This window comes from Colias philodice, chromosome 28, assembly GCF_061535455.1.
Source record: "Colias philodice isolate Cphi_HAF_F1 chromosome 28, ilColPhil1 Martin Lab GWU primary, whole genome shotgun sequence".
NCBI lineage: Eukaryota > Metazoa > Arthropoda > Insecta > Lepidoptera > Pieridae > Colias > Colias philodice.
This window is the reverse complement of record NC_143113.1, coordinates 5,110,086-5,135,626: the sequence shown is the minus strand read 5'-3', so window position 1 is coordinate 5,135,626 and position 25,541 is coordinate 5,110,086. Positions and strand designations below refer to the sequence as shown.

The 25,541-nt window shown below is 34.0% G+C and overlaps 1 protein-coding gene across 1 annotated transcript; it reads left to right on the top strand.

Moving 5' to 3' along the window:
- The first annotated feature begins 438 nt into the window (after positions 1-438).
- On the top strand, positions 439-24,126 carry LOC149476373 (synaptic vesicle glycoprotein 2C-like). The gene is made up of 15 exons (XM_089712198.1): positions 439-613; positions 4,275-4,423; positions 6,286-6,428; positions 7,779-7,926; positions 8,149-8,311; positions 8,763-8,981; positions 9,950-10,070; positions 11,252-11,392; positions 12,805-12,897; positions 13,998-14,278; positions 15,519-15,660; positions 17,289-17,358; positions 18,214-18,373; positions 19,043-19,187; positions 19,973-24,126. The coding sequence occupies exons 2-14, from the start codon at positions 4,309-4,311 to the stop codon at positions 19,182-19,184; spliced, it is 1,938 nt and encodes a 645-aa protein (XP_089568324.1). The 5' UTR covers positions 439-613; positions 4,275-4,308; the 3' UTR covers positions 19,185-19,187; positions 19,973-24,126.
- The last annotated feature ends 1,415 nt before the right edge of the window (positions 24,127-25,541 follow it).

Below are 25,541 nucleotides of genomic sequence, written 5' to 3'. Positions count from 1 at the left end.
TTATTTAGTTGCTTAAATTTGTTTATCTTCCTACAAATCTAAATTAAGTAGGTATGAACCATAGTTTGGGTAATTTTCACCATTTATTACCAAAATCCATTTCCCTTTATTCCAAACAAGAAATATTCTATTTTTGTAAATCCACTAGTGTATCTGTGGTCGCTTCATGACATTTTGTTTTAATTGACAGCTTTTGTCAAAACTCAATTCCAAGTTGTATTGCCAATTCATAATTATTGATCAAATTCATACATTTAAAATACTATTTACTATAAGAATATTAAAAGAAAACTTATTAATCATGTATCATTTTATCACAGTTATTTATTTCTATCAATGAATTAAGCAGATTTCTTACTGAACATTTTTTCTTGGAACATTAACTTCTGAAATGTGGTACATTTTAAAATGTTGCTGGCAACACTGGTTCATCTTTGACGGACCGAGTCTGACGCCTACCCGTATCAAGTTTTATTTTGCTGCTTCTTTGTGTGATAAGTTTATTTGTTTATTGTGTGTGGTTTAAAGTATTAATAACACTGTTTTGCACAAATGAAACGCTAATATACCGATTCGAAAATATTTCGTGTGTGACATATCTGTAAATATAAAAGTGAGTATGCACTATATTATAAATTAACTTGTTGAAGTCATATCAGTAATTGGTATCAAGTTTTCTATTTTTACGCCCTGGGTTCCGTACGTAGTTAGTCGAACTGTTATGATCCAGCGTCCGTTGATAATATAATATGTTTATTAAACTTAAAAATTTACTTTTTTGCGATGAACGTCAGAACCGGTGTTAACTTATTATTTTCGAATTATTATCTACACTACTGCTTTATTATTTATAAGAAAAATATGAAAGGAGGTAGAAATTTTAAATTATTATCGTCATTTAAATTGTCAATAAAAATCAAGGTACAAATTTGATAACATTATCATATACCTATTATCTTATTAGGATTATGTATTTAGCATGAGGCCATAGTAATTAGTAAATTAATTGATACACCAATGTGTGTTTCTAATTCATTCAGTACCTTTAATGATTTGTAAAGTCTTGTTATATATTGTATGGTCCTTATTAACACTCTTTTTATTTTAATTAATTTTTATTGAACTAACTTTCCGCCCGCGGCTTCGCCTGTGTTTTCAAAGAAAAACCCGTTCCCGTAGGATTTCCGGGATAAAACCTATCCTATATCCTTTCTCGGGTATCAAAATATCTCTATACCAAATTTCATGCAAATTGGTTCAAAAGTTAAGGCGTGATTGAGTAACAGACAGACAGACAGAGTTACTTTTGCATTTATAATATTAGTATGGATTTCATATCCTAACTTAAAATATAACAATGGGTCTATAATAATCTTTTCTCTGTAAGTCCTACAATATGAAAAACTCAGTAATGAATTCTTGAGCATATATAAATGCTTGGAAAGCATTTAAATTCATAACCAAAGGAAGATGGTTTATTTTTATAATCAAACTAGCGGTCCGCCCCGGCTTCGCCCGTGGTACATATTTAAGTTTTCTCTACATAAGAACCATCCTGGTACTTCAAGGAATATAATAAAAAAAGAATTATCGAAATTGGTCCACCCGTTCTCGAGTTATGCGCTTACCAACACATTTTGCGATTCATTTTTATATATAAGAAAGAAGAAACAGAACTTTGCTGAAAAATGAGCTTCCTTGTTTTTTTTAACAATAGAATGAAAAAAAAACACATAAAAGAAATATTAATTTTATTTTCGTCATATAACCCAAAATATCCATAAATTCCAAAGCATAAGGATATTAAACCGCTTCAATAACAATAAAAATGGAGGAAGGAATAAAAGTGTATTATCAAAGATACCATCAGATCAAGACAGATGACTCAAATGATTCAGCAATTTATTTTATGACTAATGTCTTAGGATTATAGAATGATTGTTGAGTTATTTTTGTATTTCTAGTTGAAACTCAAACATTTATTTATTCAAGTAGACCTAGTTAAGAAGCGCTTTTGAATCGTCAAAATACAGAAAAAAATAATTAAGAGGAAGGTTTTAGCATATAATTTATTAGGTTTTAGACAAAGCGGGCGAAGCCGCGGGCGGAAAGCTAGTCGTAGATAAATCATATCACCATTTTTTTCATTTATTCTAGTACCTACATATTAGAAACTAGAGGTCCGCCCCGGCTTCGCCCGTGGTACATATTTCGCAATAAAAGGTAGCCTATGTCCTTTCTCGGGTATCAAAATATCTCCATACCAAATTTCATGCAAATTGGTTCAGTAGTTTAGGCGTGATTGAGTAACAGACAGACAGACAGAGTTACTTTCGCATTTATAATATTAGTATGGATTTCATGATTTCAATCGTAGTCTTTGTATAGTTTCTGGGAAAATTTACATCTTTCATACAAAATAAAAAATAAGCATTTCGTTATTTAAAAAAGAAATCTTATATTATACTTAAGAGAAAACATATTGATCTTCAATTCCACATATCATGCAACATACAAATAAAACCATAAACTAAAATAAACAAATAAAATACATAAAGGCAAATCATATGCTTAAAATCTGATGCAGATCAAAATATATCCAAAAAATACAATAAAAATGGTTGAAAATGTGAAAAATCTAACAGCGTGTCGCTTTTAGTATTAAAGATTGAAAGAAAGCTAGATTGATTTCACTCTAAATAATTTAATAGCAAGCCGACTGCACGCTAAATAATCACACTAAATACTTATTTCTATGTTGAATAGTCTAGTACTTTGTGATACAACTAAGAATAGTAACATCAATGATATTTATGTATCAGATTTCATTTGAAAAAATACGATTACTTACTAAGAAATCCTTGTTTTCATATCAATTAGTGTATTTTCTTTTACCTGATCCCAATTTGAAATTTCTGTATTGTTTAACTTATCTACATTATTAATTCATTTGAATTAACAGCTATGACGTCACAATATGGCGCCGAGTCGATCCTATTCTTAGTTGTATCGGACGTACGTATTAGGCTGGATTTAGAATCGCGCTAAGGGCGCTTGTGCACTACAAGGAATTTTACTGTCCGGCATTCCGATTTTTTACGGTCCGGTGTGGCATGAAAAAACCGATGAATTGCTTGTGCACCTGTCCGTCTTTACTCGGATCAGTGCGGTACAGTTCAAGGAAGTTTGGCGGTATAATGCTATCATAAATGATTGTTTTTGCATTTTACAAGAAACGAGTAAAAAATATAGAAGGTGAAATATTATATTACTTCGTTATAATAAAAAGTAAAGTTCCGTAAGAGATTTAAAATGCGTGTTTCACTTATTTATTTTAATCGGTGACGAAGAGCTAAAGCTATTCCCACTTGAACTTTAACTTACCAACACTTACTTAGATAATAATTATAGGTCAATGCTTGGTCAATGTATATAAAATAACCATACCAACTTCTCAAATCTCATTGCCAACTAAAAGAAAGTAAAACAAGAGCTTGCTTTTAATTGGCATATGCAGTAAAAACAGTAAAATCCAAGCAAGTGGGAATTCGAAAACAATTATACCTACAGCGACTCGTAGACACAAAAAACCATCCGGAATAGGGAAAAGTAAAATGTCGGACAGTAAAATTACGTATAGTGCACAAGCTAGTATATAGATTAATTGCGTGCCATACCGGACCGTAAAAAATCGGAATGCCGGACCGTAAAATTCCTTGTAGTGGACAAACGCCCTAACGGTCCGTGCTGACAGCTGAAACGTATGAACAAGTACGCGCTTAAAATATTATAATATCTTAAGAAATGTATACACGGGGAGCCGGGTTAAATATTACTTAGAATGTAATAAGAATTTACAGCGATTCTACACAACTGCCTAATTTGTGCAGACAGTTGATAACAAATCATAGCAAGTCAACGACTATTAACAAAGTGAGGGTAGTTGGGTCAAACGTCGTATAAACAACGTCTGAGCCCTGAGGCCCGATTCGTACGAATGGTCCACGATTCAAAAGAAAGCGGCATTTTATAGTATTCGACACCTAAGCATGTTCCGGACAGGAAATAGTGACAACTATATTGACAACTATTCATTCACGAAAATATTAAATCAAAAGTTACGTCTTACAATATTTATTTCGCGTATAATGCATAGGTTTGATATAGGAGGTTCATACGCTTCCACTGTCAGCACCGACGGTCAGCGTTACACTAAAATCGGCTAAAATGATTTTATATGTACATTTCATGTAAATATCTTTCGATATTTCCAGATGTGTCTCAATAGTATAGCTCACAGAGGGCACAATGGAGGAGCAAGCGTGTTTGGTGCGCGCGCGCTCTGATTCCGAAACGTCGTCGAAGCTAGGCAGCTTTGGCTCTATAGCGCATACCATGACGTATACCGAGGATAGGCTGACGGGTGAGTTTGTAACAACTAGACTCACAATAACGCTCGATGAATTGACTCACTATCACAACTCATAATAATGCTCGAAAACTTGACTCATTATCGTAACTCACAATCATGCTCAACAACCTGACTAGGGCATGCAGAACCGAGTCCGGTTCCAAGTTTCTGAAACCCGGTTCCAAATCGAGCTCAGAACCGGGTAGAACCGGGTTACCCGGTTCTTTTATAATACCTCGGAAAAAAATACGAAATTAAACAAAAGTAACTAAAAAAGTACCTGATAGGCCTTTTACTTTACGCGGCTTGTGTCTTGTTTTATTAAATTAATAAAGAAACAAAATTTCAATACTTCTCTTTATTTATCAGTCTTATAAAAGTACCTTGTTATCATAATTTTTACATATAATAAATCTGTAGAAGGGTCAATTCTGTACATTAAAAATATTGAAAAAATAAATAGCAGGTGGTTTTACTGAATCGATACCAAACCCAAATATGTGATTAAAAAAATTTTGATCTGTCTGTCTGTCTGTCTGTATATGCTGACATCACGGGAAAACTAACGGTTCGATTTCGATAAAACTTGGTATAATTATACTTTATTATCCTGGGCATAAAATAGGATAAGTACTTTTTATCCTGAAAAAATACTGAAGCTAGTATCACATTATAAACTTAAACCTTATTCATTAACTGCAAACTGTAAAGCAAAAAACCGGCCAAGTGCGAGTCGGACTCGCGCTCCGAGGGCTCCGAACAAACCTATTTTTTATAATGTTGTAACTTTAAAATTTATGTTTCTAGCAATTTTTCCTTTATCTGTGTTATAAGACGTTACTTTTACGAAATTTAAAGGCTCTGTGTTCATGAGAAGTACCCTGTAGGTTTTGAGTCCAATGCGAATGTCGAAATTTGCAAAAATTTTCAGCATTTACGGCTGTATCTTTTGATGCGTTGGCTTGTGAGTTTGACTTTTTCACAGCATCAAGGGACAGAAGACTTGAGTATTCGATATAAATTTCAGCATGATACCAAAAACAAAAATATGACTGGATCATTATATGAAACAGTAAAATCAACAGCTTTTCAAATTCACGACAAATCTAATAAAAATATTTCAGTAGCCTAATTTTTGTCATTTTCGAAGCCTAATTTTTTTTTTGGTAATACACCCGTAGGAAACTTATAGCATCTAAGGTTAGACAACCAATCAGAGCCACGCTTGAGGCGTGACACGAAAATTCGCGATGCACGTGAATCTGACGTTGCCAGATAGAATAAATTTGTTAAAATAATGCAGCAAAATATAAATAATACTTCATATTTTAATATTTTTGTCGGAACCGGGAGAACCGGGTTTCATACTATTCAGACCCGGTTCTCAAGATCATCAAAAAACCCGGGTTTACCCGGGTTTTTCGGAACCGGGTAAACCCGGGTGCATGCCCTAAACCTGACTCACTATCGCAACTCACAATTATTTATTTATTATTTATTTAACAGTTTTATGTACCATTACAAATTTTACAATCATATAATATTAAAAGAAAAGGAAACATTCATTGTACTCAACAACTCGATTCACTATTACAAAAAAACTTGACTCACTATCACAACTCACAATCATGCTCAACAACTCACTGTGCTCGGATAATAAATAACTAGACGATGAAATCACGCTCAAAAAGTATTCGACGCAGACTCTGCCTATGCATAGGCAGACTTTTTCAATACGATATAACTTCAAAGTACTCTACTACAAAGTCTTTGAATGTTACTGCCACGAAATAAGATGCTAAATGAAATGAACGTTTTTTGGTCCTTAAAAAAATATTCTTCAATTTTGCAACACCAAAAATAAAATATTCCAGCCGCGGAAGGCAGCGGCGAGCCTGGCAACACTACCAACATGGCTGCCGTGCCACCGGACAACGACGCGAACGATAGCGGGGAACTACTCGATTATAATGATTCGAGTGTTCTCGAACAGTTCCATGAAGATGCTTTGCGACAGGTGAGGAAAGAGGATTAACACTATCACTAAAAACACAACAAAGTCTAGGGATATTTTATATTGCATCAAATATCTAAAAATCTATGGAGAATTTTGTGATATTCTAAACGAAAGAATTATAGCTCGTTTTAAGGTCTTTAATAAAAAATAAAAACATGCCATGATTTTTTTTTAATTTTTCTTAAAAGTCTTAATTTTTTTTTCACCAAGGTGGAAACTTGGATAATAAGGATCTTCATTTCTTGTCCGAAAACTATAAATTTTGACCAAAATTGGTCATTTTTTTTCCAAAAATGTAATCATTTACATAATCAGTGTTGTCAGCATTGACATTATTTTACCGACAATGACGGTAAAATTTATTTAGAACTAGTGGTCCGCCCCGGCTTCGCCCGTGGTACATATTTCGCAATAAAAGGTAGCCTATGTCCTTTCTCGGGTATCAAAATATCTCCATATCAAATTTCATGCAAATTGGTTCAGTTTTCTTTGTCCCTATATCCATATATGTCCTATGTCCCTATGTATGCTTAAATCTTTAAAATTACGCAACGAATTTTGTTGCGGTTTTTTTTAATAGATAGAGTGATTTAAGGGGACGGTTTTAGTACATCATTTACAGCACGCGAGCGAAGCTGCGTGTAACAACTACATATTTTAGTATTAGAGCAATTATCTAGAAACTAAACTTAACGAAATTTTATCATACATTCTCGTCCAGATATCGATTATCGAAACCTTATGTTAGTTAATACCTAAGAAGTTGGCCTTAAAAAGAGACTCATATTGTTATTCAATTTAAAGTTATATCATCGTAATTAATTTTTAATTGAGACTGTTTACCTAAAACGCGTGTAACAAATACATACAATAATACTATAATGAAGTTAAAGATTTTATGTGTTTGATCAAGCATTACTCCAGAACCAATCGCATCGTCAAAAATTTAACAAATTATTACCTAATATGTACCTTCCGCTTGAATCGTTTTATCTATTAAAAACGTGTGTGCCGAGCACACATGTCAGAAGTGAAACATCTTTGGCTGGATTCAAAGAATAATAAAATAAAATTTATTTGCTTAAAACATGGTACAGAGACATGTCAAAATATTTCGATTGTTCATCATGTGATTCAAGATGATGAAGTGAAATTTTTTTTGGCGCATTGAGATTAAAATTAAAAGGTCGCGTCGCTCCCAACCAGTCGTCATGGAGTAAGGCGACGATTGTGGTATCTTTGAATCTTGCCAAGAAGTTTCACTTCTGACACGTGTGCTCCGCACACACTATTTTTTATCCTGTATTTAATTGCTTTCTGTGTTATTAGCAGCAAATAACTAATTTGCAGGCGGGTTGCGGTCTATCGCAAGCGCGCGTGATGCTAGCGGTCGGGTTGTCGGTTATCGGCTCGGCGCTAGAGATGTCGTCCATACCGTTTGTGTTGCCATCCGCTGAGATTGAGTTATGTGTGTTGCCGCATGAGAAAAATTGGTTGGGTGAGTATTTTTTTTCGGAACGAAGTTATCGCGCGTTGTGAAAGGGGGCTAGACGGAAAAAATTCTTACGAAAAGTTGTCACGACACTTTTTGCTAGAGTTGTAAACCGTGCGGCGTGCGCGTGGTTCTCTGTCTGTCTCTCTCTAACTTAACACTTCGTTCCATCCCGATGTCCCTTGATATCGTTCAAGTTTTTTGTTATTAAGATGATTATCTCTTTAGTGATGATCAGCATAATGGGCGGGTCCCTCGGTGCGGTGGGGTGGGGGGCGCTCGCTGAGAGACTGGGAAGGAGGCGAGCGTTGTTATCAGCACTTGCTGTGAACGCGGTGTTCGCTGCTATAGCGGCTTTCATGCCTACATATGGGACTTTTATGATGGCCAGGTGAGATTTTTTGGTTTATTTTGCGTAGATTATACGTCTATATTATTGTTAGAGCTTAAATTAGTATTAATAACACACTGAATACAAAATTACGGTTTCGATTATTTATTTTTAATGAAATGTGTTGTTTTGGTACTTTTAGATTTTTATTATGGACGAAATGAATATCAAAATATCGTTGACCAGCTTCAATAGCTTGTTGACGAAACCAATCGTAATGTAATAATACGATTAAACTTTTTTAGTCCTTTGAGTCTGCACGAATGACAGCTTATTTGTCAGTAAGAATTTAATAACAAAAAGTTAACCGAATTAATAAGTAAATCTGTTCCATTTATAAATTCAAATAGAATACACAAAAAAAAATCTCAACACAAATTGAAGTTAACAGTACAATTTAAAATGCTCTATTTAACCAGAAAATGAAATATTGCCCTTAAAATCCCACCAGATTCTGTTCAGCCATCGGTTCCGGGGGCATAATACCGACCGGGTACATATACTGCAGCGAGATGATATCCCGGACCCGTCGGACCCTGCCCCTGGCTTTGTTCCCCGCGTGTATGGGCATCGGGATCCTAATAGCGGCAGGGTTGGCTAAGGCAATACTGCCCTTCACTGGGGCAGAGGCACTTATTGAGAATAAGGAGCATTTTAGCGCGTGGCATAGGTCAGTATTTTGGGATTTGGCGGGTAGTTTTATGTAAAAGTACCTCCCAAAATGAAAAAAATATAAAAAAAATTGCTTTAAAAAGTTAATAATTTTGTAATAAAAAAATAATAAAACGCAATCCAAAATCTATAAAATCACTCATTTTAACGACTCCCGGAAAACTTTCCAAATACAATATAAACGTTCACTAAAAATTGTCTGAACTAAAACTCTGCCTAATATTACTATAAGGTAGAGTTTTCTAATAAGCATATACAATAGACTTTGAACATTACTGCTACGAAATAAGGTGCTAATTTCAATGAAAATTTATACAACTCTGCTCCGACATTTTTGACGACCTTTTAATAATCGATTGTGAGTCTAGGAATTGTTTATCATACTAAGGGCCGATTTTTCAATGCTTGGATAAAACTTATTCGTCGAATAATGTATAAAACTACCATTTTAAAAACGTATTCTAATTGTCCGTATTTGACAGTTTACGTGACATTTTAATATTATCGTGTAATACTTTATTGGACGGATAAATTTTATCCAAGCATTGAAAAATCGGCCCTTATTTAAATTTGTATTATTAAATTAAATTATTAATTTGGAAAGTTTACATTGTATTATTGTAGTATTGTGGTGACGACGCGGTCGGCGCAGTGGTAAAATAACTGCCTACTGAGCCGACGGTCCCGGGTTCGATCCCCGGTCAGGGCAAATATTTGTGTGATGAACTCAATTATTTGTTCTTGGGTCTGGGTGTTATCTATATATGTATTTATTAAATATTATATTTATCGTCGCCTAGTACCCACAATACAAGCCTTAATTGAGCTTACTGTGGGACTAGGTCGATTTGTGTAATAATGTCCTATAATATTTATTTATTTATAGTATTGTCTAGACTATTATTAATGACATTTTCAAGTAAATGTGATTGACATTTACCCAGTTTTTAAATAATTTTATTTCAGATACCTCCTGTTATGTATGTTGCCATTGCTAGCGTCGCTCATAAGTTTGATATGGACGCAGGAATCGCCGCGGTATTTACTAGATGTTGGGAGGGAAGTTGATGCCATGATGGTGTATCAGGTATGAAATATACAACTTCCATACTAATATTATAAATGCGAAAGTAACTCTGTCTGTCTGTTACTCAATCACGGCTAAACTACTTAACCAATTTGCGTGAAATTTGGTATGGAGATATTTTGATACCCGAGAAAGGACATAGGCTACCTTTTATTGCGAAATTTGTACCACGGGCGAAGCCGGGGCGGACCTCTAGTTTACTGTAAACTAGCTGGGCTCCGCGGTTTTACCCGCAGTGCAACGCTCCTGTTGGTCTTAGCATGATAATATATATCCAATAGCCTTCCTAGATAAATGGGCTATCTAACACCGAAATAATTTTTCAAATCGGACCAGTAGTTCCTGAGATTAGCGCGTTCAAACAAACAAACTCTTCAGCTTTATAATATTAGTATAGATTTTATGGACATTTAGATTTTAAGTAATTTTTTGAAATTACTTTTTTTATTGAGTAATCATGAATTACTGAGACAAAATTTTCAGTTTTCTGCACTGTTAAAAAACAACACGACTAATTTAAAAAAAATCTTCGTTTATTAGAAAGCTACTTGGCTATATAATGTCTTTTTGTTCAAAACTTTGTACACTTATCAAGGATCGGTGACAATACAATAATTTCATTCGCTTAATAACGTTTTTTTTAACCTAGATACTAATTATTTATTTTTACATTGTTTTTGAAGTGAAACTTCTTTAGCCGCGTTGAGAGTAAAATTTCAAGGTCGCGTCATGGCAATGCCGTCACGTCATGAAGTAAGGCGACGATTTTGGTATCTTCGAATCTTGCCAAAAAAGTTTCACTTCTGACACGTGTGCTCGGCACACACGCTCTTTTTTACGTTTTTAATTATTTTAATGTTGTTTTTATTAATTTATTCTATTCCCGCCCTGTGTTAAACCGAATAAATTATATTACTGTATCTATTAAAAAAGTCGCTTCAAAATCCGTTGCGTAGTTTTAAAGATTTTAGCATACATATGTACATAGGGACAGAGTCGGTGGTTAATGTTAAAAATATGTAAAAATATGACGTTTCAAAAGTGCTTCTCGAAGAAGTCTAATTGAATAAATAAATGTTTGAGTTTGAGTTTGAGAAATCGTCTTTGTTTTATACTATGTAGTGATTTTTATATTGTTTTTTATTGGTTTTTAATCCTGTTAATATATTATATTATTACAGAGCATACACAGCGGTAATCAAGTGCGTTTGTGTGGTAAATCGAATTTGACGAGTGACTCGGAATATAGACTGGGCGAGCTATCTCTGCCAGGCAAGAGGAGGCCACCGGCGTTACATCATGTGAGGCATAGTGTTAAAATGGTGAGATTTTTTTATATTTTTTGAAGTGAAAACTTCTTTAGCGGCGTTGAGCACTTTTTCTGTAATGGGTATAAAATGCTAAACTCGCGTCAGGACACGTGACCTGATCGAAAAAGCGTAAGACGGATACCATTCCAAAATATCAAACATGTTCAACGTTAATAATCAAGTTTTCACTTCTGCCGGCACTCCCGGAGTGCAACCCGTCTTTTTTATTTAAAAATTTTTTTCCTAGTTGTGCCCCGCGGTTTCACCCGCGTGGCTCCGCTCTTGTTGATCTTAACGTAATGATATATAGCCTATAGCCTTCCTCGATAAACGGGCTATCTAACACCGAAAGAATTTTGCAAATCGTACCAGTAGTTCCTGAGATTAGCGCGTTCAAACAAACTCTTCAGCTTGACAATATTAGTATAGATTAATTTTTATAGTTCCCAAAGATCTAAAAAGAAGAAATTTTCCAATATTCTTGCTTTGTTAAGAAAATATATTAATCCAAATTTCCTATACCAAAAGGGTACAGAGAAAGTTTGCGTTATAATTTAGAAACTACTAGCTTACCGCCCGCGGCTTCGCCCGCTTTGTCTAAAACCGAATAAATTTGTACTAAAACCTTCGTCATGAATCACTCTATCTATTAAAAAAACCGCATCAAAATCCGTTGCGTAGTTTTAACGAATTAAGCATACAGACAGGGACAGAGAAAGTGACTTTGTTCTATACTATGTAGTGATTTTGACCAAATTTATTATTGACTAGCGGTCCGCCCCGGCTTCGCCCGTGGAACATATTTACGTTTTCTCTACATAAGAACCATCCTCGTACTTCAAGGAATATAATAGAAAAGAATAATCGAAATCGGTTCAGCCATTCACACGTGATGCCGTGACAACGCGAAACGGGTCCAGACCCGCCGCCTTTATAATTTTTATAGCTCCCGCCGCGAAGCGCGTCGAACGCGGCAACTGATACACAAAAATAATCCTTATGGCATGATTCTGTATTCACGCGCGATGACTTATAGCGTATTTCATGTATAACTTTGGTGTTTCTACACCGATTTACATGATTCTTTTACTATAACCTGCCCAGGAGTATGAAGAATAATTGTGCCAAATTTGGTTAAAATCCGTCGTGTAGTTTCTGTTTCTATAGCGAATATACAGACAGACAGACAGACAGACAGACAGACAGACAAAAATTTTACTGATTGCATTTTTGGCATCAGTAGCGATCCCTTATCACCCCTTCATAGTTTTTTTTTAAATATATTTCATGTACAGAATTGGCCTCTCTACAGATTTATTATAAGTATAGATAATCTTCCTTTTCACCAAGTAACAATTTTTACCCAATCTACTCAAGCGAAGCCGTGATAAATGCTTAGTTCTAAATACTTTTTGTTTTTTCAGTTCTGGCAGACATTTTTTCAACTATTCTCGAATACGTATAGAAGTACTACACTGTCCCTTGGTGGGACATTGATGTTCTCTATGGCTATATCGGTAAGTTTTTTTTTTTAATTTTATTAAAATGTTCCTTATTTTGATTTCATTTAGGGCCGATTTTTCAATGCTTGGATAAAACTTATCCGTCCAATAAAGTATTACACGATAATATTAAATGTCACGTAAACTGTCAAATACGGGCAATTAGAATACGTTTTTAAAATGGTAGTTTTATACATTATTTGACGAATAAGTTTTATCCAAGCATTAAAAAATCGGCCCTAAATCATAAATAATATTTGTATAGTCTGTCATTTGACAAGAATCTGCCCGCAATAATATCATATCTATGCAAAATAACCTAACGGTCTTACTAATAAAATGTCACCAATGTCATTTATGCGCGATACTGATAACATTTTTTTGTTATTATTGTTTACTAGCTTCACTTCGCGGTTTCACCCGCATTGTTTCGCTCCTGTTGGTCTTAGCGTGCTGATATATAGCCTATAGCCTTCCTCAATAAATGGGCTATCTAACATCTATCTAACAATAACAAATTTTTCAAATCGGACCAGTAGTTCCCGAGATTAGCACGTTCAAACAAAGAAACAAACTTTCAGCTTTATAATATTAGTATAGATTTATATATCAAACGATTTGGTCCTTCAAGACGGATACATACAATTTCTTAAAAATTTACTGCTATTATTTATTGAAACACTCATAAGTGTTTACTACTAATTTCGCAGTTATTTATCGACTTTTTGTTGGCTTGGTTGGTAGTGGTCCTGCCTTTCAAGCCAGAGGTCGTGGGTTCGATTCCCATCCGGGGCAAATATTTGTGTGATGAACATAGATGCTCTGTGTCTGGGTGTTAATTATCTATATAAGTATTTATTTAAAATTATATAGTTATATGTATGTTAATCAGCGATCTGGTTTCCATAACACAAGCGAAAGCTTAGTATGGGATCAGATCGTGCCGTGTGTGAAAATTGTCTTGAAATATTTAAATATTTGAAATATTTTTATTACAAAGCTGGTCTTTCGAACCGGATTCATACACAGCTCTCAACATTAACATTTTTTACTACTATTTTCATAAATTTACAAACATTTAATATTATTTTTACATAAAAAACTATTTTTTCTAGTTCTACCTATCCGCCTATGTACCGGCTATAGTACAAGACATGGAAACCGAAGCATTTGCACTTTCCAAGCGAAATATACTCAATATAACATATGAAAACGAACATTACAATGAAACGTTGGAAAATATAGATTTCACCGATGTTACGTTCAGAAACGTGACGTTCAGGGATATGCTGATGTCGCATGTTGGGTTTCTGAACTGCACCTTCGTGAATGTCGCGTTTTCGAACATTAAGACTTCGTACACGAGCTTCAAGGGGTCGCTGTTTGTTAATACTACGTGAGTATACTTTTTATTGTTGTTTTTGAAGTGAAACTTCTTTATCGGGGTTGGAAAAAAATTTAGTGTAACATTTTTTCGTTACGCGTGACATTTTTCCGTTACGCGCCATCTTTTTCTTATCCCTACCACGCGTGATTCGACGTATTTCTGTAAAGTTGCATATAGTAAATTATTTTTTGAAAAATAAGGTCATAAAGAAGTTTCACTTCTTACGTGTGTACACTAGTACACGCACACATTTTTTTTATAATAATAACATGATATTTAAAATATTTTAGTTATAGCGTTGTTCAATTCTGGTAAATACTCAGTGAAAATAGCAAAATTAAACACTTGAATTGAACTTATAATGGGCCCAATATTTTATTTTAACACTAGCTGCTCCCCGCGGTTTCACCCCCGTGGCTCCGCTCCTGTTGGTCTTAGCGTGATGATATATAACCTATAGCCTTCCTCGATAAATGAACTATCTAACACCGAAGTAATTTTTCAAATCGGACCAGTAGTTCTTGAGATTAGCGCGTTCAAACAAACCAACTCTTTAATTTTATAATATTAGTATATAGTATATAGATTAATTAATATAGTATATGTTGTTATTATTAGTGTCATGCAAATATTCCTAGAGGATTATTACACAAGAATACTTTGGCCATAATAGAAAAAATTATATCGAATTTACGATTGGCCCAAAATTAAATTTTGAATCTATTGTAATAAGTGTTTAAAATGTTATCGAATTTGAGTTTATATTACTCTCGTAGCATGATATTCATGGAAAATGTCCATTAATACAATGACATAAGGTGTTAATTTGAATGTTTTGAACCACATTGTTTTACGACCTTTCAATAGGAGATACGACCATATTTTAACGCACTTTTATAAGCATCACCTTTAGGTTTTTATGTAACCGATACCTCGAGGGTTGATTACTGGTAGGTTCGGTGACAATAGTTTCCTGACTTTAAGCGTACTTTTTAAGCTATTGCATAGCTTTTGTCTCAGACTTTGAGCGCGGCCACCGAATGTAAAAATTCCGTAACGAAAAAACCTAACGCCCCCCACTCCAACCGGCACAGCGATGCGATAATATGCAATAGCGCTACCGCGGCAGTCCTCCAGTGACACACGTATTTTTAATGTAAAAGAAATGAACCCGCGTCTTTTGCCATAGTTTTTTATAATCCTTTTTTCAGAGTTTTTCTTAATAATGTTTATTATTATATGTCCACAGAATGATAGACACGGACATGGAGGTCGGCCGCGAGTTGGACGCTGCTTGTGTGCTCGTGGGCAGCTCGGTGCGGGGTGTTCGTGGGGGATGCGCTTCTAGGGCTGATCTGGCGGGGACACTGCGGGCTGCGTTACATGAACAGGTATAATATATAAAATATATTATTGAGGATTGTCAAGAAAACCAATTTGTTTCTCTGTAAATTCAAAGATTTTATTTTAGAAAGTTTTCACAAAAGTTAACATACAAGTTTGTTACTACAACTTAAAATATTATGTAATCTCACCTGTAAATTCAAAGAAACGACATTTAAAGTCCACATATAATAAATCCCCAATTATATCCATTCTATCTTTAAGTTTTATTATAAACTAGCGGTCCGCCCCGGCTTCGCCCGTGGTACATATTTACGTTTTCTCTACATACGAACCATCCTCGTACTTCAAGGAATATCATAAAAAAAGAATTATCGAAATCGGTTCAGCCGTTCTCGAGTTATGCGCTTACCAACACATTTTGCGATTCATTTTTATATATAAGAAGATTGCGTTGCACACCAGCACACAATACTTTAATCGTATCTCCATTTTTTCTTACCGCTACGTCAATCCGCGCCACAGATAACATGAACGCGCGAAGAGCGGCAAATTTGAATATTGATGAAATTTTATTTCATTACATATATACAGGGTGTCCCACTTTTGGTATACTAAGCTCAAAGGAGGTTATAGTTTTGCATACGCTGAGTACGTAAAAAATACTTATAAAATTCCAGACGCATTTTTTTTTTCGGAGAGATGAATTCTTAAAACTCTATGCGTACACCCCTAACAAGCAACACGCCCAAATTTGCCACCCGCATGTGAGATATCGTTTAAGATTATGTTTTCATAGACAAAATGCTCACATTAGAGAAGCGGTATATGCCGGCTGCGCGAAGCTAGAGAAGAAAACATGGATTTTCAGGAAAAATTTAGCAAAAAAATTTTGACGTAATTTTGTTGTTTAAGTATTTTTTACGTGATCAGTGTATGCAAAACTACAAGTCCCTTCGCGCTTAGTATACCAATAGTGGGACACCCTGTATACTGGGTGTCCCACTGTTGGTATTCTAAGCTCAAAGGAGGTAATAGTTTTGCATACGCTGAGTACGTAAAAATACTTATAAAATTCCAGACGCAGTTTTTTTTTAAATAAATGAATCCTTAAAACTTTATGTGTACAACCATAATAAGCAATCCGCCCAACTTTGCTACCAGCACGTGACCTATCATTTAAGATTATGTTTTCATAGACAAAATGCTCACATTAGCGAAGCGGTATATGCGTAAAGCTTTAAAGAACGTAACGGATTTTGATGGAGTTTTTTCTAATAGATAGAATGGTTGAAGCATCACATTGGGTCGCTAGTATGAAATTAAAAAAGTACACACACAAAATAAAAGAATAATAAACCTCAATTGTAAAAGTTAACAAATTGTGCATAATATAATGTGTATGTGTGTTTCTGTATATTATTTTATAAAAATTCTATTGAAAACCGTAAGAAAAAAAAGACGGGTTGCACTCTGGGAGTGCCAAAACAGAAGAAGAAGAAGAAGTGAAAACTTGATTATTAACGTTGAGCATGTTTGATATTTTGGAATGGTATCCGTCTTACGCTTTTTCGATCAGGTCACGTGTCCTGACGCGAGTTTAAGATTTTATACCCAACGCCGCTAAAGAAGTTTTCACTTCAAAATTAAATTTCACACAATATGTCGATTTCAGACGTTCGGCGCACACGCAGCACTACTAGCGGCTCCGCTAACAGCCGCTCCACTATGGGCGAGGCCCCTGGGTGAGTTGATTTGATTTTTGATTTGAATTCAAATTCAAATCCATACTATAATTCTTCTTTCTTTCTTAAATGCGAAGTAACTCTGTCTGTTTGTCTGTTACCCAATCACGCTTTAACTACTGAATCAATTTGCATGAAATTAGGTATAGAGATATTTTGATACCCGAGAAAGGACATAGGCTATTTTTTACCCCAAGACATAGGATAGGTTTTATCCCGGAAATCCCACGGGAACGGGAACAATGCGGGTTTTTCTTTGACTGTGCGGGTGAAGCCGCGGGTGGAAAGCTAGTATTTAATATTTAAACAAATATTAATTAGTTTTTAAGTTAATTGGGTTCGTTTTAAATGAAAATTCTATTGTCTAAATAGGCACACGTTGTTCTGCCTTTATTTCTCTTCAACTTAATTTTTTTTTTGTCCCCATATGTGTGCTTTAACAAAAACGTTATAAAATTAACCGATTTGGTCGAGCCGTTCTAGAGCTGCGCTTATCAATACATTCGGCGATTCATTTTTTTTATATAGATTTTTAAATGAGTAAATAAAAAAATGGTCCTTCGAGCCGGATCATTTTCATCAACCAAATTATTTGTTAGTATTTTAAAATGTATTTCATAAAGCATTTGTTATTTATTTTTTAACTAGAGGTCCGCCCCGGCTTCGCCCGTGGTACATATTTCGCAATAAAAGGTAGCTTATGTCCTTTCTCGGGTATCAAAATATCTCCATACCAAATTTCATGCAAATTGGTTCAGTAGTTTAGGCGTGATTGAGTAACAGACAGACAGACAGAGTTACTTTCGCATTTCTAATATTAGTATGGATTATAAGGTTAATTATTATTTTTTCCAGTCGTCCTATGCAGTGCTCTAGTATTGCTATCTCCGTCTATCTACTTTGCGCAGATAGAGACAGCGCTATACGTGGTCGAAGCTGCGTATAGGCTAATTGTGACTGTTATATTCTTCACTATAAGTATAAAAGTGGTCGATGGATATCCGGCTAATTTGAGGTAAGTTAAAATAATTTCTTTTTGTATAATAGCTTATGCCCGCGGCTTCGCCCGCTTTGTCAAAATCTTACTAATATTGTAAATACAAAAGTTTGTATGTTATTTAGAAAGAAAGGAATGTTTGCTATGTTAAAGTATTAGTTCACATCGCACTATTGGTATCTATTCACAATACTAAAGCATCGTACTATTGGTATTTATACACTACTAGCTTCCGCCCACGATTTTGTACGTGCATCCCCATTTTTCCCCGTTCCCGCTAGAATTTCGGGAAATCCTTTCTTAGCGGATGCCTACGCCCTAACATCTACCTGCATGCCAAATTTCAACCCGATACGTCCAGCGGTTTGGGCTGTACGTTGATAGATCACTATATCAGTCACCTTTAGTTTTATGTAATACTAGATTTCCGCCCGCGGCTTCGCCTGCGTTTTCAAAGGAAAACCCGCATAGTTCCCGTTCCCGTGGGATTTCCGGGATAAAACCTATCCTATGTGTTAATCCAAGTTACCCTCTATATGTGTGCTAAATTTCATTGTAATCGGTTCAGTAGTTTTTACGTGAAAGAGTAACAAACATCCATACATCCATACATCCATACAAACTTTTGCCTTTATAATAGTATTAAGAATATAGATTGGCTATACTAAAGTACAGTACGTTGGGCAGGTGCACAGCGCTAGGGCTGGTGCTGGCGGGTGCATACATGTGCGGCACGGCGGCGCGCGGAGCCCCCGCCGCCCCGCCGCCCGCCAGCGCGGCGCTCGCTGCGGCACTGGCGGCCGCCGCGGCACTGGCGGCGAGGGGCTAGCGTGTGAGTATATACCACTATACACACTCACGAGACTTGCACACTGTATGTGGACACTACACTACACAATACAACACAACAGGACACTACACTATACGACACTACATTACAAGATACTACACTACACTATTTATTATGATACTACATTATACAATACTATATTATACACACATACTACATACTTGTAAGTATATAGTATGTGTGTAGCCCGCCGCCCGCTAGTGCTGCGCTCGCTGAGCACTGGCAGCTGCTGCAGCACTGGCGGTGAGGGGCTAGCGTGTGAGTATACTACGATACACTATAGTACAGTACAATACACGATACTATATTACACTACACGACACTACGTTGAATTTGATATTTTTGGTTTAATGACATTCAAATCCATACTTAATATTATAAATGCGAAAGTAACTCTGTCTGTCTGTCTGTTACTCAATCACGCCTAAACTACTGAACCAACTTGCATGAAATTTAGTATGGAGATATTTTGATTCCCGAGAAAGGACATAGGCTACCTTTTATTGCGAAATATGTACCACGGGCGAAGCCGGGGCGGGCCTCTAGTGCTTTATAAATATAAATTTATAAAGCGAAGCGAATTTATAAAGAATAGAATACCACTGTACACCACACAACACAAAAGAGCAGGACGTCTCCGACATTGCAAACACATTTCCACAGTTCTATGTAACATGACGCAGCGTTACTACGGCTTTCACACAAATTAAAATATTATACACAAATTAAATATTTTTTTTAATTATATGCATAACTATTTATTTCAGGGAGTCATCACAATGTGGATTTGAAAATTTCGAAAAGTGAAGTTATCCCCTATCACCATCAGGACATCGAATCAGATTATTTTTAAAAGGCAGCCATTTTAAATCGAACGGTAACAAAAAATCAACTTTTTTATAAGTGAAAAAAAAAATGTTTTTTCGAGATTTTTGTTATAAATTAGCAGCTAATTGTACTTTCATGAACTGTAGATTTTTTTGAAAAATAATCGAATTGTTTTGTTTTTTTTTTTTGTAAAAAAAAAATGGTAGGTTTATATTATGAAGTGAACAGAGCTTCCCTTTTTTGAAGTCGGATAAAAATGAATACGTATCCTCTTTTATAAATATAAGCAAGGCTGATTCTGTAGCTGTGTGTTCGTAGCTAGACATGACTTATGGAATGGATGGACAATTTTTGATGGAATGAACGCTCACTATTCATTTATACGTAAACCTAAAATGTAGTTAGTTAAACATAGGTCGAAATTTGAGAATTGAAAAAAAAATTTTTTTCAATTTTTTTTTTTTATAATTAGTCAATTCTCATGAATTTTTTTGCATATCATAATAATATATCTTTAGTTATAAAGTAGATAATAATAAAAAAACACGATTATATTTACTCTTCCTTTGATCTCTACAAGATTCTGTATATTGAAAAATAAATTATTTTTTGTCTAATTGAAATTATTGAAAAATCTATCAGTTTGCGCGATTTAACGTCTCAACCACCGAGAGGCCAGATCCGACCGCGACACAATCTATTGTGTCTGTAATTCCGGGGCCTGATGGATTAAATGTATAATTTGTCAATAATGTAAATAAAACTTCCAAAATTTTGGCGTTTAAATTATAATTTCGGAATAAAAATATTAAATACCTATAAGTATACTTTAACTGAAAATTATTTCTTCATTCTACGCAGTTATTTCAATGAAAAATATTAAAGAGTAACAGACATACATACTTATAAAAATTTTGAGTTAACCGCCTAGTAGGTAAATCGAGTTTAAATCTGGATACTTGTATCTAGAAAAATCTATCATAATATTAACAAAATACTTATAAACTATACATACATATATTTAAAACCGTATGTATGTATGTATTGTCTTTGGTCAGACATCCAAAAATATTAATACATATCTATCTATACTAATATTATATAGCTGAAGAGTTTGTTTGTTTGAACGCGCTCATCTCAGGATCTACTGGTCCGATTAGAAAAATTCTTTCGGTGTTAGATAGCCCATTTATCGAGGAAGGCTATAGGCTATATATCATCACGCTAAGACCAACAGGAGCGGAGTAATGCGGGTACAGCCGCGGAGCGCTAGTTATCTATATGAGAAATAGATATCAAATATGGACATACTTTTGAATAGAAAATATAATCAGATCAAACTCATTAAAAAAACTTAGTGCCATAAACAATACTCAATAACTAAAATGTGTTTCAATATTTAGTCAAAAGAAGTCAAAATCTATATTTTTTTTATGTCACAATAGGATTTAGTTTATTCATCGTAAATAACATGACAATTTGGTGTAAACCCATCACATAATATATAAATCAAAGTATAAAAATAATAACAAAAAGTATGTTTTCTTAATACTAAAAAAATATCTCCAAAAAATTTTTTCGCGATTTAGACAAAGAAAAACCGCGAAAACTGACTGAAGGTGTGAAAGAGATAGTCGTATGCGATAACGTTTGTGTTAAAAGAGACAGATACATGCTCTCTAAAATGAAAAGAAAATGATTCAAAATTTCGAAAAGTTAGTTTCTTTGTTTGTTTGAACGCGGTAATCTTAGGAACTGCTGGTCCGATGTGAAAAATTATTTCGGTGTTAGATAGCCCATTTATCGAGGACGGCTATTTGTCTTATCATCACGTTAAGACAAATAGGAGCGGAGCAATGCGGGTAAAACCGCGGGGCACAGCTTCTTTTGTTGTATATAATAAGAGGGTATTTTGATATTTATATATTTAATCAATCATTTATACCTTTCACAGATTATACCTATATTTTATTTTAAGAAATACAATTATATTTACTCTACATTATTATTTTATTGTCTAAAAATATTTACTCATTCAAAAAATATTTCATCATTAAAGTTAAAAAATATGATAAAAAGGTAAAATCGCGATTTTTTTAACGTTTATAGAATTCCGCCTTCGAGAAGTTTTATTTAGTTATTTCTATACTTTCACGTGTAAATAAAACAGTACAATAAAACTTCGCGATTTATCCATCGTACATGGAGAAATATCTATGGTAAATACTCAGATATTTATTATCTTTAATAAAAATATTACTACCGTTCTCCCCCTACAAAACGTATTAATAAATTAAAAAGATTACTGGAAAAATAAAATTGGCATTTCAAATTAAATTCTAATATTGTCTATAAAAAATAAGTGTATTTGAAAAGAAAATAGTCAAAAAGTAATTTTTCGTTGTTTTTCGTAATAAATATAATGCCATCTCATATTTAAATGAATTCAAGAAAGAGACGGCTATTTATTCAAATTTAAAACATCAGCTAATGATTTATTACTATCAGCTAATATATTTGTCGAAAATAAATAAAAAATAAATTACCTACCATATTTCGAGTTCTTACAGAAAATTTAAAAATGTATAATTCCGATTTCGTATCATAGAAATGTATAAAATAATTAATATCTGATGTATATTTAAAACTAAATTATTACTAACATCTATTACACGCCATAAATATTGCGAAAATGGAATAGAAGTGCGAGCGGGATAGCGATAACGTGTAGTGTGTGTGCGAGCGAGAGGGTTATATCGAGCGCCAAGATTTTGTTTTTTTTGCCACAGACATTAAATATCATATGAGGGAATATAGCCAAATGTATGTAAATACTCTTTTGTAGAATATAATCAAATAAAAGTCAATTTTCCGACAGCAATACACGATTTTAGTGAAAAATTATATGATTTTACGTATTCTTTACTTTATTTTCTTATATGGTGCACCCACACAGAGCCGATGACAATATACTATCATTTAAGTGGCTCTGTTTAGTTTTTTCTTTCTAAAAACAGTTTCAATTGTATAATATGTAAGTATGGAGCTAGTCTAAATCACCTTAAATTCGGTTCGGATTAACTGTGTTGATGTACCATAATATTCATTTTTTTTGTTCATTCTCATAATTATAATGGTTCGTCAACACAGAGCCAAAGTACGCTCTGTGTGGACACACCATAACATTGGTGTTTAGGATAATTATTAAAAACGATAATAAAACAGTGTCAAGCGTTTGTGGACATATCCGAGTGGAGACGGGTGAAATGGGTTGTATCTCTTTTTTACTATAATCGTAATTTTAGATTATCGTATGTGTAAAATTTGTAGAATTAGTTAGACATTTTCTGTCTTACCACAAAAAACTTTAGACATGGTTTAACTTTAAGCGCGGGTTCTCTTTAATCTGGTTTTGTCGTATTTCACAGACAACTATTAAAGTGACAGATCCCTGGTTTAAAGTTAGACTGTGTTTAAATTGTTTTGTGGTAAGACCAAGAAGCTTATATCTAATACACTGGAGATTTCAGTATGAACATTAACTTGTAACAAGAAAATATGACGTTGAATGACGCCTGTATGTTTTTTTTATCCCTTTCACACCTAGGTAGTTAGTTAGGTAATTAGATATAAGCTTCTTGGACCATTTGTTTGTATAGAGTTTAAATATCAATAAATAATGTATTTTGTTTAATTCTTTATTCATAAAAATATGTTATTACAAGACAAAGTATGTTTGTAAAGTTAGAAATGTTGTAATAGATTTTTCACAGTTAGGGAACAATTTAAAATGTCTAACTAATTCAAAAAACCGATTCGAGTGCTGTAAGTAGAAACCGCGCCAATAAAAGATCGATTCAGTTTTCGATTCGATCCATTATTGACACGGACTATAGTATAGTTTAGTTCCGTAGTGTTGCCATATCCTATTTAAGTGATAATATAGAGACTGCTTTTGTTTATTTATAGTTAATTAAAAGACAGTTCACCCCACGATGTTTTTCTTTCAGTAATATCCTGTTTGTGAACGAAATTCAGTGTAATAATGCAAATGTACTGTATATACGGTATTTCATTAAATTATGAGATAATATTTGTTGTTTTTTTTTTACAATCCCGCCATTTTCAGATTTGAAATGATCTAAATTGATCATACAAAAAAAATTTGAGGTCATTATATCATAATGGTAGAGAATTTCACAATAGTACAATGGCTCTAGCCTCTATGTATTTATACTAATAATATAAAGCTGTAGAGTTTGTTTGTTTGAACGCGCTAATCTGAGGAACAACTGGTCCGATTTGAAAAAATATTTCGTTGTTAGATAGCCCATTTATCGAGGAAGGCAGGCTATATATCATCTCTCTAAGACCAACAGGAGTTGAGGGTAAAACCGCGGGGCACAGCTAGTTTTATAGAACAGTCTTAATTAATAAATTCATGTAATTGTGAGTCTATTATACGACATCAATGAAAACTGACGGAAAAAATATGTAACATATGCGTATGTTTACTCAGACATGATTCCGGCTAAAAAACGGCTGCACCGACTTTAACTAGACTTTATGAAATGAAATTGACATAATGGCTACTAATACACATTTCATAAATTCACAAGTAAAAGTTTTATTACATTAAACTGACATGTAACTACTCCTGTTACTACCTACAAGCTACAGATCGATATTTTTTTTTCATTAGATATTACAGGTACCTACCTATTAAAATAATACAAATCAGAAACAATCAAAGCCTAGTTTCATTTACATAGAAACATGTAATTTGTACAAAATTGTTTATTTGAAAATTGGATCACATTATGACAATATCGCCGTCCCCAGAAAATAAAATGATAACTGCAAAAACACTTTTCAGGAAAATAAAAAAACGATAATTGATTGTCACTCGCCAAGCAATAGACGTAGAGAGATAAAAAAAGGCTCAGTGGTAGCTAATTTTTTAATTGTACTATGTTTCAAAATAGTTATAATCATAGAAATCTAAATAACAAGACACATAGAAGTGCTATAATGTCATAATTCGTATGAAAACCGCTGTCGCCAAAATCAACACATTTAAACCGATAGCTAAACAATACACACAAGTAAACTATGCCTTTTATTGGACAACTTGATTTTAGTGAAAACTAACTTAAATATTAAATTAAGCTTTTTAATATGTATCCTAACGCACGAATTTACGGTTTATTTTAGAATAACATCCCTAAGTATATGAGACGTTTTGTTTCTTTTTGCTCCAATAAGGTTGAAACTGTGTCATTCATTGTTATTTCGATTACTATGGTGACACTCGTAATACTTGTAAATATTCTATAATTTTAAGGAAAAACGGCATTATTTCTAAAAAAAATATTTACCGATGAAATATTATTCCTTTATTAGTATAATTACAACTTGTGGAAGAATTTCCGCAATGGGAAATGCTGAAACACACCATGTTTACACACATACGTCTCCATAGCAACTGAACTGTGACGAACACACTGG